Raw genomic sequence first — 14555 nt, 5'->3', positions numbered from 1 at the left:
GTGCACCGCACATTTTCAATGGGAGACAGGTCTGGACTGCAGGCAGACCAGTCTAGTACCTAAACTCTTTTACTACGAAGCCACACTGTTGTAGCACACGCAGAATATGTCTTGACATTGTCTTGCTGAATTTAAGCAGAGACATCTCCGAAAAAGACGTCATCTGGATGGCAGCATATATTGCTCTAAAAGCTGTATGTAGCTTTGAGCATCAATCGTGCCTTCACAGATGTGACAGTTAACAATGGCATGGACACTAACATAAGACTACAGCACACTTTGCCACTCTCCATCAGTCCATCTCAAATGGGCTCAGAGGAGTCAGCTATATGGCTGCTGCTTTGCACAGTAGAGTCTTAAGTTGCCAAGTGCTCTTGGCCCATGTAGTATCCTTTATGACTGGTTTCCAACCTATGGGATATGAGATTTACATGAAAATATCTATATAAGACCTAATATCTGGGCCATCAGGGATATGAATAATTGATGAGCCCTTTTATCACTTCATGTGTTTGGCTTGAGAAATTTGCATGGGCACACTAAAAAAAATAGTCTCTATAAGGGTTGGGTCACAGAGCCTTTATCCCCAGTTCGTTCAGGACAATGGTGGGGGTGAGTCACTTCTTTAATGACTCTCTCTTAAGCACCAGAGTCGTCAAAGTTAACAGTCTGCATTAGCTTTGGTTACAGACCCACACACATATACTTAATTGTTTTTTACTTGCAAGTTCAAGTGAATGAGCTCCTCCAAGGTGTCTTTGACTGCAAATGTAGCTGCTGGTAGTGCATATAGGGATCTCACTGTCATGCCTTACATCTCGGATGCACACACACGCACACACACACACACACACACACACACACACACATATGTACTTGTGCTGCGGTCACATTTTTTTTGGAAAATGCTCTTTTTTGTTGTCTTTCCAAGAGCTAGATGGAAAAGATCAATATCAATTTAATCTGTGTGTATTCAGTACAGAGATACAATAGGTCTGGGACGTGTTTAGCCTAACATAACACCAAGATGACAAGAGAGGCAAGGGGAAACAACTCACTGAGCTCCGTCACAGCGGCTGTCAAGATGTCTTATTTACAGATAACTTATACTATATGTATATACTATACATGTTGAAATAAAAAAACAAGGCATTGTTATTTAAAAAGGATGTAATAATGAGGTGTTTTTACAGCAGTGCAGGATGGTGTTTCAGTCTGCTTAGATGTTTAAATGGCAAGTACACCACCCAGCATTTCAGTTGCTGCTACACCTGGACATCCTGGACCAGATTCAGTGAGACAGCAGGCACATTTGCACAATTGTGTTTCGGGTACTTGAGCATAAGTCCATTCCTCTTGTTTTTTCAGGCGAAGTGAGCATATTTTTGCATAAACTACTCCTCAGACAGAACAGAATAAAAGTAAGTTCTGTACTTGAAGATTCTGTCTTTCACCTCTAAGACTAATCCACTGAGGCAGACACCTTTTGGCCTTTACAGCTAGAGCATTTTCTGATAAGATTTTTGAGACTCAAGGCTGGAAAATCATCTTCCTCCCTCGCTTTACTCAATTGTGGTGATACCTGGTTTCTGCAGCAATGATAGCAGCTGCTCTTAATGTACAGGCTCTTTATCTATGAACAGATTTTATTTGTGTGCTGCAGTGAGTGTGGGAAGTTGGTATTGAGAAGTTATACGAACTCAGTTTGCATTGCCTCAAACACACTATAAATATTTATTATGTGTACCGATTATAATTACACATTAGAATATCATTATCATTTATACATGCATGATCATGGCAGGTGCTGTCAGCTCATTACTCCGAGGCGTCTTTCCAATAATCAACCTCGTCTGTGTGTTTTTGTGAATGCACCTTTGACACGTATCATTAGAGCACGATGATCTGCAGAGTTAGATGCCATAATTGACACTCTGCAATCACGCGGCCCTTCCTGCTGTTTATAACCGAAGAAACCAGAGTGGAAATTCTGAAGAGGGCTGCATTAGCCTCAAGTGCACCACAGGTCTCCCAAGTTTTCTCTCCACCATATGCTTAGCTACTTCATCCCCTCTGGTACACAACAACTGCGAGCTCAACACAACTGTTGGAGGTCACCCCCCTCCTCCCTCCTCCCTCAAACCACCACAGGCTGCTCCGTCACTCGCACATTTTAAACAGGCCACCTTCCTGAATGTCCTCCGCAAAATCAGATCAGCACTTCCTCGGGCAAATGTGATGGCATTCACCTGAAGGGCATTCTTGCTTTGTTTAAAGGGGGCACCTTGATGCATAAGTTTGGCTTCAGCAGGTGGAAAGTTGCAAATGAAAAGCAGAGATTAGAACAGGTGGTGGGAATAAGTCGCCGGCAGTTTGCTTCGTCCCGCACCAGCGAAACAGATGAAACCAGGACGCCCTGGCACTAAAATGAAATGAGATGAATCATCCGCTTCACAGGTGTAAGGAAAGATACCGTCTTCTGCCTTCCATCATCACCTCCTCTCCTTCACGCTCTCAACATTCTCTCTTCCCATGTCTGTTGTGTTTTCCAGGCAGATGCTTTGCATTCAGAGGCGAGCGAGGAAACGACGAGCCACCCATTGAGATGATTAAAGTGTCTCATCTCAAGTGAGTTTTCTGCCACCAACAAACCCAAATACCAACACCATCACACAGACACACACACTTAAACTGTACATTTACATATGCACCATTTATAGCCACAGGTCTGTCTCTGAACTTTTATTTAATTCCACATACTTTCAAGGGTGGATTGCGGTTGCTCGCTTGAATCCCAATGAGAGTCTGCAGAAATTATTAATCGTGTTGTTTGTTTCTTATTGTACCCGGAAACCTTCACATATTCATGTTGTGCAGTTTTGGATTGTCAGTTTTCTATTCAAGTATTTATCAAAGCTGTATCTTTTAATTAGACTGTGATATTCAGAAAATAAGATAATAATATTAAGGTTAATTAGTGATTCATTAATTAATAATAAGGTGATGTCATAACATTCATGAACAACATTTTTTTGAGAAATTAAACTACACGCAAGGTTATCAAATAGCAGCCGTCTTTTGTAGACTCAGTTGCTCTCAACCTTGAGACAAGTTTGCTTTTTTTTTCAGTGCCACCATATGTTGCCAAGCTATTTTGTAGAGTCCTAGCTGTGTGGATACAAGGCTAGGACTCAGGCTAGGCTAGAATATGATTAGGTGATTAATGTATTATACACTTTATACACCAGTAGACACCTTTTCATTTCATTATTCTGGCTACACTTGCATTTTTGTGCTATCGCTAGCAGGACTAAGCGTGATCTTGTCAAGAGTGGAATAAGTGGACTACTCTGGCGGCAGGGAATACAAACAGTATCAATATAATAATAAGAGGCCAGTACACAAGCCATGACCATGAAAATATTATTAATGATATCACATAAAAACTGCTGAACAGCTACAGATAATTGATGTACTGCTTGGATAGCAAGAATGCTCATCATTATACACCCAAGTTTGTTCCATTTCACACTTAATAAAAACTCTTTTCTGCATTTTTTTTTACTTCAGCTACTTTCAGAGTTTCACATTTGCCTCAATCTAACCTGATCACCAGTACATGATACCTTAGCCCTTCTTTTTACTGACATTTTTGTCATCAGCCCATATGTCTAATGTCTATCAAACTTTGGATAAATATCACTGTGTAATGGACATTTTTGTGTCAGCTTGCTGACTTCATGACTCTTCTCCACATGAGCTACTCAATGTTAAACTGTTCAGCAACAGTTGCATAATCTTGCTTTAAAACAACATAGATTTGTAGGATGAACAGTGAAATGTATGATGTGCACCTGAGATGATTCACTCTACTCACCACATCATGGGATAAAAAGAGGTGAGCAAATATGTAATTCCTGGGCAGTGCATCATATCTATCTTTTTAACTTTTATTATCCAGGCTGCTACAGATGATAATCTTATAATAACAAAGGCCTGAGGGTTGTAGTCACGGGGAGGCAGAGGTTAACATGCTTTTATACGCTGAATCTCACAGAGGAGCTGCCCAGTGCTGCAGTGAGGGTTGGATATTTGCTCTTAATTTCATGGCAGCTTTTTAGGAGGAGGAGTCCAAATGTGTTGCTTGGCCGGATAAAGTTATTTAGGAGATTCAGTCTGGCTAACTTCAGGCCTCAAGTCTTAATATTTAATAATTCATACAGTATGTGCAAGAAAATTCTACTGCTTATTTGTTAGTTGCTGTAAACAGGCTGTGCACCGAGGGCATGCTACAATATTATATATATATGTCAATGTCCAATCAGTGTTGATGGTAAATGTTAAAGCACTTCCTTAATGTGTGATATATTGATCAAAATGGAGAAATCCGAATTCTCCTGGTGGAGCTCTGCAGCAGTAGTTACATTTACCAGGATGCATTGCAGGCAGACTTGTGGCGCCCGGTCATAAAAGACACAGAAAATAAAATAAATATATGTTCTGAGATTGAATGTGTTTGTTTATGATGTACCTCCTCAGACAGTACCTGGTGGTGGTGTTCAGAGACAAACCCCTAGAGCTGTGGGACATCAGGACAGGGACGCTTCTGCGGGAGATGGCCAAGAACTTCCCCACCGTCACTGCACTGGTACTGACAAATCTACATATTACTTAAAAACGAATCTTTTAGCAGTCCTTAATTCTGAGGTGCTGGTGAAACACAAGGGAAAAAACATGATTACTTTAAAATTGAAATATCATCAGGGCTCAACAATCTTGCTTGAGGCAAGTAAAATGACTTGGTGCAAGTAAATCTGGCAACTCACTTGCAAAATAAAAGAAGGAAAAAGATTAATTGTAAAATTGTTTTGATAACTGATTAATCATGAAAGCAAAGACACTAGAAAATGCTGTTTCCAGCCTCTGAAATATGGAGGTTTCCCAAATTTCTTAGTTTATTATCATACTGAACTGAATACCTTTGGATAATGAGACATTTTAAGACATCACCTTTTGTTTAATTGTCCATCAGTTTGTCCAAGGTAAGTAAAGCTGACTTACAGCCAGTGGATTTCTGACCCACTGACAAGAAATGTTAATGTTGAACCCTGATCCCAAGTACACTCATGTAAATTCACAGCTGCATATTTGAACATCTTGAATTTATATATTTACTTTAACAAAGTACACAGTCAGTGCAGTAGTAACACCCATTGTTGACTCTTCCCTTTGTTAATAGTCTCTTATACTTTTTGACCCCTTTCCCCTCTTGTGTTTGTGTGGGCCATTTGAAAGATTAGTCTGAAAATTTTTCCCCAAGCTCAGCAAAGAACAGTGGCTTCATTAGGCCAGAGAAATGCTCATAAAAGAAGAGTTATGCTGGACAAACTTTACAGTGGGGCTGTAAAATCCTCCACAGTGCGAATAAAAACGCCAGTAACCTTAATAATACATGCTGGCCTCCCCCAGCCCCATATTGCTGTCTCATTTCCATATTGATTACAACCTCGAGTCAGCCAGACTACAGCCACAGTGCTCCTGCAGTTAGACTGGGGAAAACAGCCCTCCTGTGCACCTTAGTTTCATTTATGTGAGCGTCTACTGTATTTGCAAATCGCTTCCCTTCTCCTCCTGTCTCTATGTGTCTGTGTTTTGCACTGTAATGGTTTGCTGTTTTGTCAGCAAATGTGTTTGTGTCTGGGTCTTTGTCTGGCTCTGTCCCTGTAACTGCAACTCTGTGTGCTTGTGTAAACAGGAGTGGTCTCCGTCCCACAACCTGAAGAGTCTGAAGAAGAAGCAGATGGCAGCGAGGGAGGCCATGGCTCGGCAGACGGTGTCAGACGCCGAGCAGAGCAGCGTTGAATCCTCAGTCATCAGGTCAGCGTTATAAAAAGATAAAAACGTTCTCAAAAGCCTTTTGCCAGGATAGAAACCCTGGAGGCAGACTGTGAAGTTTGTCAGGATGACTCTCGTGAGTAAAATCCTCAAACCTTCAATCCTTTTTTTATACTTTAATAAATTCATATAATAACATAGCTGTGTTTGTGGTAGAAATTGCATCATACCTGACACGTCCACCTTTTGGCTAAAGGCCAATAGAGGACAGCAGCGTCTTGTGATGAGAAGAAAAATGCAAAATATTATAGAAAAATATTAACTTTAAAATGATTTTATGGTTTTCTATCTATGTTTTTAGACATATCTGGTCATTTTCTAGCTAGTTTTCACACTATATTTTTTTTGAATGAAATCATTATTTCAATTTTTTAGAATTATTTGAGCTTCTCCACAATCTGCCCATGTGCCCACTGACAGCAGCAGCAGCAGAAGAAGAACTGCCCCTGCTTGGCCTTGCTACTGTCAGCAGCAGAATACCAAAAAGCCCAGTCAAAATAATTCACACGGGAAAGAGTGCAAAAAAAAAAAAAAAACCTGACGTGTTTCTCCACCACAGCCTCCTGCAGGATGCGGAGAGCAAGTCTGAGACGAGCCAGGCCATCTCAGCCAGGGAGCATTTTGTATTCACTGACACAGACGGGCAGGTCTACCACATCACCGTCGAGGGCAACACAGTCAAAGATGGCGCACGAATCCCCCCTGATGTGAGTCCTGAGACTATGTGTCTTTTTTTATGTCTCTTTTTTGCTTCATATCTTCCTGAACTACTTCAAGGTCATCCACACTGATCCTTGCACAAAGTTATTCCTACCCATCTCATATCTTGCCCTCTCCATACAGTTTCATATTGTGTGTTAATCCTTTCTATACACAAAGATCTAAATCTGTCCTTTCTTTTTCCTGTTTGCTTTCTGAGGACATCAGCATGTTTCCTATCAGTCTACCTACCTGTCTCCTTTTCTGTCTCTGTAGATTTATGTACCTATCTGTCATCTGTCAAATCTATTAATCGATACTTTCTCTCATTATTGTAACTTAGGCTGTCCCCTATGCTGTATTTCACCTTTACACACCGTACCACATCCATCATTGTGCAGTCACTTTGTTTTTTTTCCTTTGTTTTTTTCCTTCTTACTGTGGCGTTATTTGTTATGTTTAAAAGTTAAATCTTTCCTTTGTTCTCAAAGAGAATAAAAACATGAGAGCAAAGTCCTTAACATCAAGTGCTCCCCTGTTTTTGTGAGTAAAGATCTGCATTGTGTCAACAGTTTTCCTTGTTTTAGAGCTTAAAAGAAACACTACTTTCTGGTTGTTAGTCAGCGTCTGCACAATTTCCTCCTCCATAAAGTAAAAAGCCATCACTCTACCTCTATATCCTGTGTCCTTCAGGTTTTTTTTAAAGGGCTTTTGTGGGTGATGATATAGATGTTGGCTCTGTAACAAGAAGTAACCAATCTCATGTGTAATAAACTGCATGCAATCAAGGTGAAGGAGTTTTAGACAGATTCTACCGATTTGTGTCTTTCTGCCAGATTGAACCTTTTTTGCTGGAGAACAAACAACCGCGTGTGTGTGATTTTTGCGTGTGTCATCAGTGTGTCATCAGTGTGTCCCAGATAATGTTCTGCACGTGTTTTCTCCACTGGTTCAGGGCGTGACTCAGGCTGAGTGGAAAAGACAGTGTTATTGTATCAACTTGTAAAGAATCTAATGCTAATCTAGCTTTTAATTTGTGTTGGCATTCGAAAAAGGTGTCCGGGCTGGTGAACAGAAACAAGCTGTTAGTGAAGACAGGATTTCTTTTCACACGCATGACTAAAAGATGCGGTGGGAATATCGTAGCAGCAGGATGTTTTTGCTTTACAAGTCGACATGTCACCGCTAACAAAGAACCCTCTGATTGTTAATTATCCGAGCATCCATTTTCTCCCTAAGTGCCATGAAATTCAAGCTATTGTTTGAGAAGTCTTTTGGCAGGAACTTTCTTGTTCTCTTGCTTTCATGTTCTCATTATCTAGTTGTTACTTGTAATTGTGTCAAGCTGAGTCATGCTATGGAGTTGCACCTTCAGTTGTTTGTTAATTACTCACATCTCCTGTCAACAATGGAAATAAGAAGAAGTAGAAAGTACAATTTCATACTTTGACACTGATGTGTATCCATTTCTATTTAATTCATTTTATTCATTCATTTCTTGCTCAGTATTTCCAAAGGAAATCCACGATAGTTTATAATATTCCCAGGTCCATTTCTGAGCAGCAGATTGGATTGTTAGACAGTCTGTGTTTTGCTCCCTCACTACCTGCATCTATTCGCACCCGACAGACAGACACTGGAGGTTTACCTGGGGATTTTAAAGCCTTATCTTCGTGACGGCTGCAGATTCATTGCTCACAGATTTGCATACCCCAAAAGGTTTTACAGTCCTTTCAGGATGATAGAAGATCTTCATATCTCTGTCAGGAAACTGACGGAAACTCTCCTAAAAAGTTTTGTCCTATCCTCCGCTGTGTACCCGCCGAAGGTGAGCTGACACTTAATGTCTTCACATCATCACTCTGTCTCATGGCGCAGCCTGATTTAAACTCCAGTGTCGTGCTTGTTCACCACTCAGCTGCCAGAGATATTTTTAATTTATTCTCCTGTTTGGATTCGCACTCAAACATTAAGTGCCAGAAAGTATGTTGTTTTTATGGTAGAGGGAGTAGGTGGTTATAATGCTTTTATTCTTGCACTTTTTAACTACCCACTGGTTGGCTGTTAAAAAAAGACGTAACTTGCTAACATCACAACATCACTGTTTTTATGACTATCCTCTAATTCTATGGAGGATGATCTGGTGATTTTTAAAGACTGACACAGGTTAGTTGAGGTATTTTACCTGCACCTGTCGACCAACCTCACACGGACTGGAACATAAACAGATTTTGTGTCCTGAATGTGTTTTTAATGACAGGAAACAAAGTGATAAGGAATTGAAGGGTATGAAGGGAAAGTCAAATCGAAAAAGAGAAAGAGGGTGGACCTCATACAAGTTACAACAGAAAATCTGTTAAATCTTTATTGCTCATAAAAGTTGCCCCTATAACAAATTAAAGGTCCTAAGCAATCCAAGTGGTGGTTCAAAGGTGTTTCTGTACCATACTCTAATTTTTGCTTCTCAAAATCATAATTTATTTCAAAGTAACCAAATTGGTATTTATACTTGTATACATGGCAAGATAAATTTGCACACATTTTAATTCAGATTAAAATAGCACTTTTGTATTATTATTTTTTTTTTTTTACCATGTGACTGCCAAATTTCCTTTTGCACATGCACCGTACTGCATCCAGCTGCATTTCTCATGTAAAACATGACGGCACTGAACCCTTGGTGTGACATCAGACAGGATAACATGAATAAATCTTTTTTTTTTTAACATGGGTGGCAATGGAAATTTGGCATTGATTTCAGTATTTTTCAGTACTTTCCTGCCCTTGGATTTCCTGCGACTTTTGATGTGTTATAAACTTCATATTTCTGAGTTTAGAACAGTTGAAACAGTTTCTGTTGCAGTTTGTGTTGCATCATGCCGTATAATGTCTGTAGTAACTGGTGACGCTAGTAGATGTTAAATTCTTTGAATTTTGTGTCTGTAAATAAGATACTTAAAATCAAGACATGCTGTCAGAACTGGTAAATACATATTTAGGTTTATTTCAGTAGTCAAGTTAAGATAAATTTTATTTGTATAGCCCAGTATCACAAATTACATCTTGCCTCATGGGGCTTTACAATCTGCACAGTGTGTGACACCCCATATCCTGTCCACCCTCAAAAGAATATGAAAAATCTCCCCTAAAAGCCCTTTTAACAGGGAGAAGATGGAAGAATCCCCCTCTCAGGATGGACAGACATGCAATATATTTCCAACATTAACATTACGGTTGTTAGAAAAGTTACAATCTTATTCTAATTATCTGGAGAAATATGGATATAATTACTAGAGTCAGCATGTCTGATGATAGCAGGGAGGTTATTCCAGAGGAACGGGGCAGAGCAGAAAAAAAGCCCTGCCGCTGGCTGACTTGTTTTTGACTCTGGGGACACAGAGCCCAGTATTCTGAGAGCAAAGAGCTCGGGTTGGGACATATTATAAGGTTTAATGAGACGAGCGAGATAGGATTGAGCAAGCCCATTTACGATTTTGTAAGTCATCAGAAGCACCTTAAAGTCTGATCTGACATCAACAGGAAGCCAATGAAGTGAAGCTGCGATCGGTGTGATATGATCAATTTTTCTGGTTCTAGTTAAGATTCTAGCTGCACCATTCTGAACCTCTTCAAGGACTTCTGTACAACCAGTAGGAGTTTTCAAATTCGCGACTTACTGAGGAATGTTTGTGTAGGGGACAAATGTGCTGTTGTGCGTTCTCATTCTCCCTCTCGCTCCTCTCTCTGAATACATGCATTTCTCCTGTGTTTCAGGGTAGCATGGGCAGTATCGCCTGCATTGCCTGGAAAGGTGACACTCTGGTGCTCGGGGATGTGGACGGCAATCTCAACTTCTGGGACCTCAAAGCTCGTTTGTCCAGGTAAATGCTAAAAGTTTTACTGCACTACATCTATAGTATAATAACTCTGATTCCCTAAAGCATCTGTTTGTGCATTGTTGGGCTTTGTATACATTTGTTTAATTTAGATTTTTCTTTAAAAATGTTATGAGATAAACCACAAGATTTTGTGCTGTTCAGTCTAAGATAAGTGCTTGGAACTTTGCATGTGCTGGTAGAAGAAATTGCGTAAATAAACCTGGCCAGAATGTCCTATCTACGTATGCCGATGTTAAAAATCTTTACTTTTACTTACTTTGTAATAGTTTCACTTTTAGTTGTAGTTTTTTCATCATGATCTGTTGGATATTTGTCAGTGGCCAGATTTAAGAAGTTGAGAATAGGTATTCAATACAAACAGAACATTCTGTGAAGGCAATTGACATCCCAGTCTCAATACACCAGTGCCTCAATGCACCAATGCAATAATATATATTTCCTGTACATTTCTTTTAGAATATCATTTCAGTCTAATTTTTATTTTTATTTCAGGTAGCTACAATGTTTTATCACACCTAGTTTTACTTTTTAGTTTAGTTTTAATTTATTGTATTAACCTTTAGGGCAGGAAGAAAGAAATCATCCCACGAAGATTAATGTTGTTAATTTTTGCAGGGGAATACCAACACATCGTGGCTGGGTGAAGAAGATTCGCTTTGCCCCTGGAAAGGGCAACCAAAAGCTGCTGGTCATGTACACTGACGGGGCAGAGGTCTGGGACACCAAAGAGGTGAGCCTCCACACACCAGGCCTTGCTGCTGATATGTATCAGTGTGACAAAACTTTTACAGCTGATTCATTAATTGGTTTTGTGGTAACTCATTATAAATTCCCAGCATGCATCACCTGACTGCTCTGCATAATTCAAATAAAAAGAGAAAATCTGCAACACTCTGCAGGTTCCTGCTATAGCAGTGGTTTACATTTCAACAGATTTACTCTGGCAGAATTAATGTGTTTCCCTAGCACTGTAATCACTGGAGCACAACAGTATTCTGGTGGGGTATATTTAACTAATGTCCTCTCTCAAACTACCGCTGTGGTAATATCATATCCGCTGTAATTGTCCTGTTTTATTAAAGAATCATTACACTGTGCTGTATAAGTACACATACACAGGCTTTAAAAGCTTTCCACTGACACATTTAAGCTCAGCCGGAGCAGGATGGATGATCGTGATTCCTGTAAGCAGCACGCATCCTCGCCTCCTCTGTAACTTTGTTTACTGAAGTTGTGATCATCCAGAAAGTCCTCTGTCTCCACAGTCTTCATTTCACCTCATCTAAGGATCCCCCACAGGTAGCTTGCGCTCCAGTTCATCATTTGATCTAATGTCATGGACTGGACTGTTTTTGTTTGTTGTCTTTATCCATGCCACGAAATTTGTTAGCTTACCCAGCGGCAACGTTTGAAAAAATTGAAGAGCAGATGAATGGGGACACAGGGAGATGCCTCGGTGTGTTAAGCAGCCCGGGGTTGAGGGGCGGAGGGAGAGAGTCCCACTGGAGCACTATTGTCTAGGTGGAGGGTTGAGGGGAGATGAGATAAGACACAGTTTTCAGTCCCCGGTCGTAAAAGCCAGACAACAGATGGATCAAGCTGCAGAGGGAAAGGAGTAGCAGCCATAGGTTTGTGAAAAAGAGGTGTAGAGAGAACGAGGGAGCAGAGGAAGTGCAGGAGAGATCTTGGAAATGCTTCAGTGCTCTGCTGACAGCTCGGTTGCACTGGCTCCCATGCAGCTACATAAAAAGCCAGCAGGAGAGAGGCTTTGGAGAACACCTTCTGAAAAGGCTGTTTGTCCACTGAGCCTTCCATTCTGTATCCTCCTATACTCAACATAAATTAGTTTATAGTTGCCCGCTGCTTTCGCTATCCTCTGTTGATGCACCAGGCTTTTATTGAAGCCAAGAATCATCCCCTATTGTGTCTTTTTCCCATTTGAATTTTGCAAAGAAATTGGTTATTTCACTCTATCCCCGCAGAGCTGTTGCAGACGCTTTCGGAGAAGCTTTAGGTAGCAGTTTGAGGTGAACTGTCTCATCTGTACCTCCTTTCTTGCAGGTCCAAATGGTCAGCAGCATGAGGATCGGTCGCAACGTGAACTACCGCATCCTAGACATTGACTGGTGCACATCAGACAAGGTTGTGCTGGCCTCTGATGACGGCTGTATCCGAGTGCTGGAGATGGCCATGAAGTCTGCCAGCTACCGCATGGATGAACAAGACCTGACTGGTGAGCCAGGGGACGAAGAGTGTGAGAGAATGAAAGATAAAAATTGTGTATAGAGGTTTAAGGAGAGAAATGGATTAGATGAAGGATTAATTAAGAAATTTCTGCTGTGTTCTCAGAGTCTTGCCGGACACTTAACATAAGTAAAACTGCTTGTACTTTAATATAAGGAAAGTGGAAGTCAGTCAGATCATTTTAAAAGGAGAAATGGTTTAGACTGTCTCACATTTTAAATATCTGGGGATTACTACGGACTCACAGCTGTCCTTTTAGAAACATGTATGTATTAGGTATATCTGAAACAAGCTTCCCTTAGATGCGGCAAAACTTAACACACATTCAGTGATCTTTTTTCCCACACATCTCACACTGCATCACAAAGGACTCCTGCTCCCCTGGAAACACTTTGCAAACACTGAAGGCACCAGACAGCCACCAAGTTACCATCACTGTAACATCTGTCAAAGGTATAACCTCCTGACCTTTGATAGCTTTGTGTGTCTTGCTGACGTTAGTTTAGTGTACAAATTCATCAAGGATGTGGACGCTCATGCATTAAAGGAATCACTGCGCTCAGTCAATGGGAGGACAACTTGGGCGACCAGCTGAGGTGATTGTGCAATACGGCATAGATCTATTGAGTTTTCCGGTCGATATTCTCTGTTAGGGCCACAAAATTTTGGAACTCACTACCAACCAAGATTAGAGAGCGCCAAAGCTTTACTGATTTTAAATTAAAAGTGAAATGAAGGCTAAAATCAACCCAATCATGAACCAATCACACACAAACTCAAAGACTTGAATTTCATGCTGTGAAATTTGAATGTTGTTGTTGATTTTATTCTTTATTTCCTGCCCGGGATTATAAATGAAAATTAGCTTATAGCTAACTCTGGTATAAAAGAGGAGCTGTGCATTGTCCCTGTCAAAAAACACATAAAATAAATAAAAATTAGTACTAATTTTAGACACCTATCCAGTTACATTTCACAGATGACACATGATGTAATCCTACTCATGATGGCATTAACAGACATGGTCTAATGTTGTGTTCTTTCTGATCTGTGGGGAATATGTTCAGATCCAGTGTGGTGTCCTTACCTGCTGGTGCCCCGTGCTGCCCTCACGCTCAAAGCTTTCCTCCTGCTGCAGCCGTGGTCAGGAACCTTCACCATGGACATCACTCAAGTGTAAGTCTCGACTCTGAGTAGGTCACTGTAAATGTGTCCACCACAGGATTGTTAGTAGCACACAGTATATTTACGACTTATGACTGTATGATGAACCTAAGAGTTGCCAGAGGAAAACGCACATGAACGTGACACTGAAAGGACCAAAGTTGGGAATCCAAGTCATAATTTTGTGAGGAGTTTTTATAAGTGTTCATGTATGTGCACAAAGATTTTTTTTTTTTTTTTTACATTTTTTAAAACAGGTTTTTAAGCAATTTAGAAAAGAAAGATGGAGAAAGTAGAAGAATGAAAACAGCACTGCATGAGCGGACTTTTATTGCTCCAGATGCTGTGAGCAAGTCTGCAAAAACCGTATCAGTACTGACCACCGTGCTGCGAGCAAGTGAGCAGAGCAGCACATTGACAGTGTCCAGGAGTTTCAATTATTGATATCTGCACAACATGCGTCAGTGATTGAGCAGAGCTGCTTTAGGTTAAACTGCATTTGAACTTGAGTACCACACATTGTTGAACTCATGGATGAAGACTGTTACAGACTGACTTCTTATCACCACACACAGTATCAGGCCTGCAGTTAAGTCATTAAAATAAATACAAATTTATTCAGGCATCATGGGGCACCAAGGCCCAAATCAACGG

The 14555-nt window shown here is 40.5% G+C and overlaps 1 protein-coding gene across 1 annotated transcript in view; it reads left to right on the top strand.

Annotated features, from left to right (window-relative positions):
• The window catches only part of wdr11 (WD repeat domain 11), a 65667-nt gene that overhangs the window by 34207 nt on the left and 16905 nt on the right, over nt 1–14555 (top strand). The window contains exons 13-20 of the mRNA XM_084735987.1: nt 2553–2628; nt 4540–4648; nt 5756–5877; nt 6455–6602; nt 10369–10475; nt 11109–11223; nt 12555–12726; nt 13805–13913. Coding sequence (XP_084592113.1) covers nt 2553–2628; nt 4540–4648; nt 5756–5877; nt 6455–6602; nt 10369–10475; nt 11109–11223; nt 12555–12726; nt 13805–13913 — 958 coding nt within the window. The remainder of the gene's footprint in view (nt 1–2552; nt 2629–4539; nt 4649–5755; nt 5878–6454; nt 6603–10368; nt 10476–11108; nt 11224–12554; nt 12727–13804; nt 13914–14555) is intronic.

This window comes from Lutjanus erythropterus, chromosome 14 (genome assembly GCF_056507025.1).
Source record: "Lutjanus erythropterus isolate fLutEry1 chromosome 14, fLutEry1.hap2, whole genome shotgun sequence".
NCBI lineage: Eukaryota > Metazoa > Chordata > Actinopteri > Lutjaniformes > Lutjanidae > Lutjanus > Lutjanus erythropterus.
The sequence above is the reverse complement of the archived record's forward strand: the minus strand, read 5'-3'. Positions and strand labels throughout refer to the sequence as shown.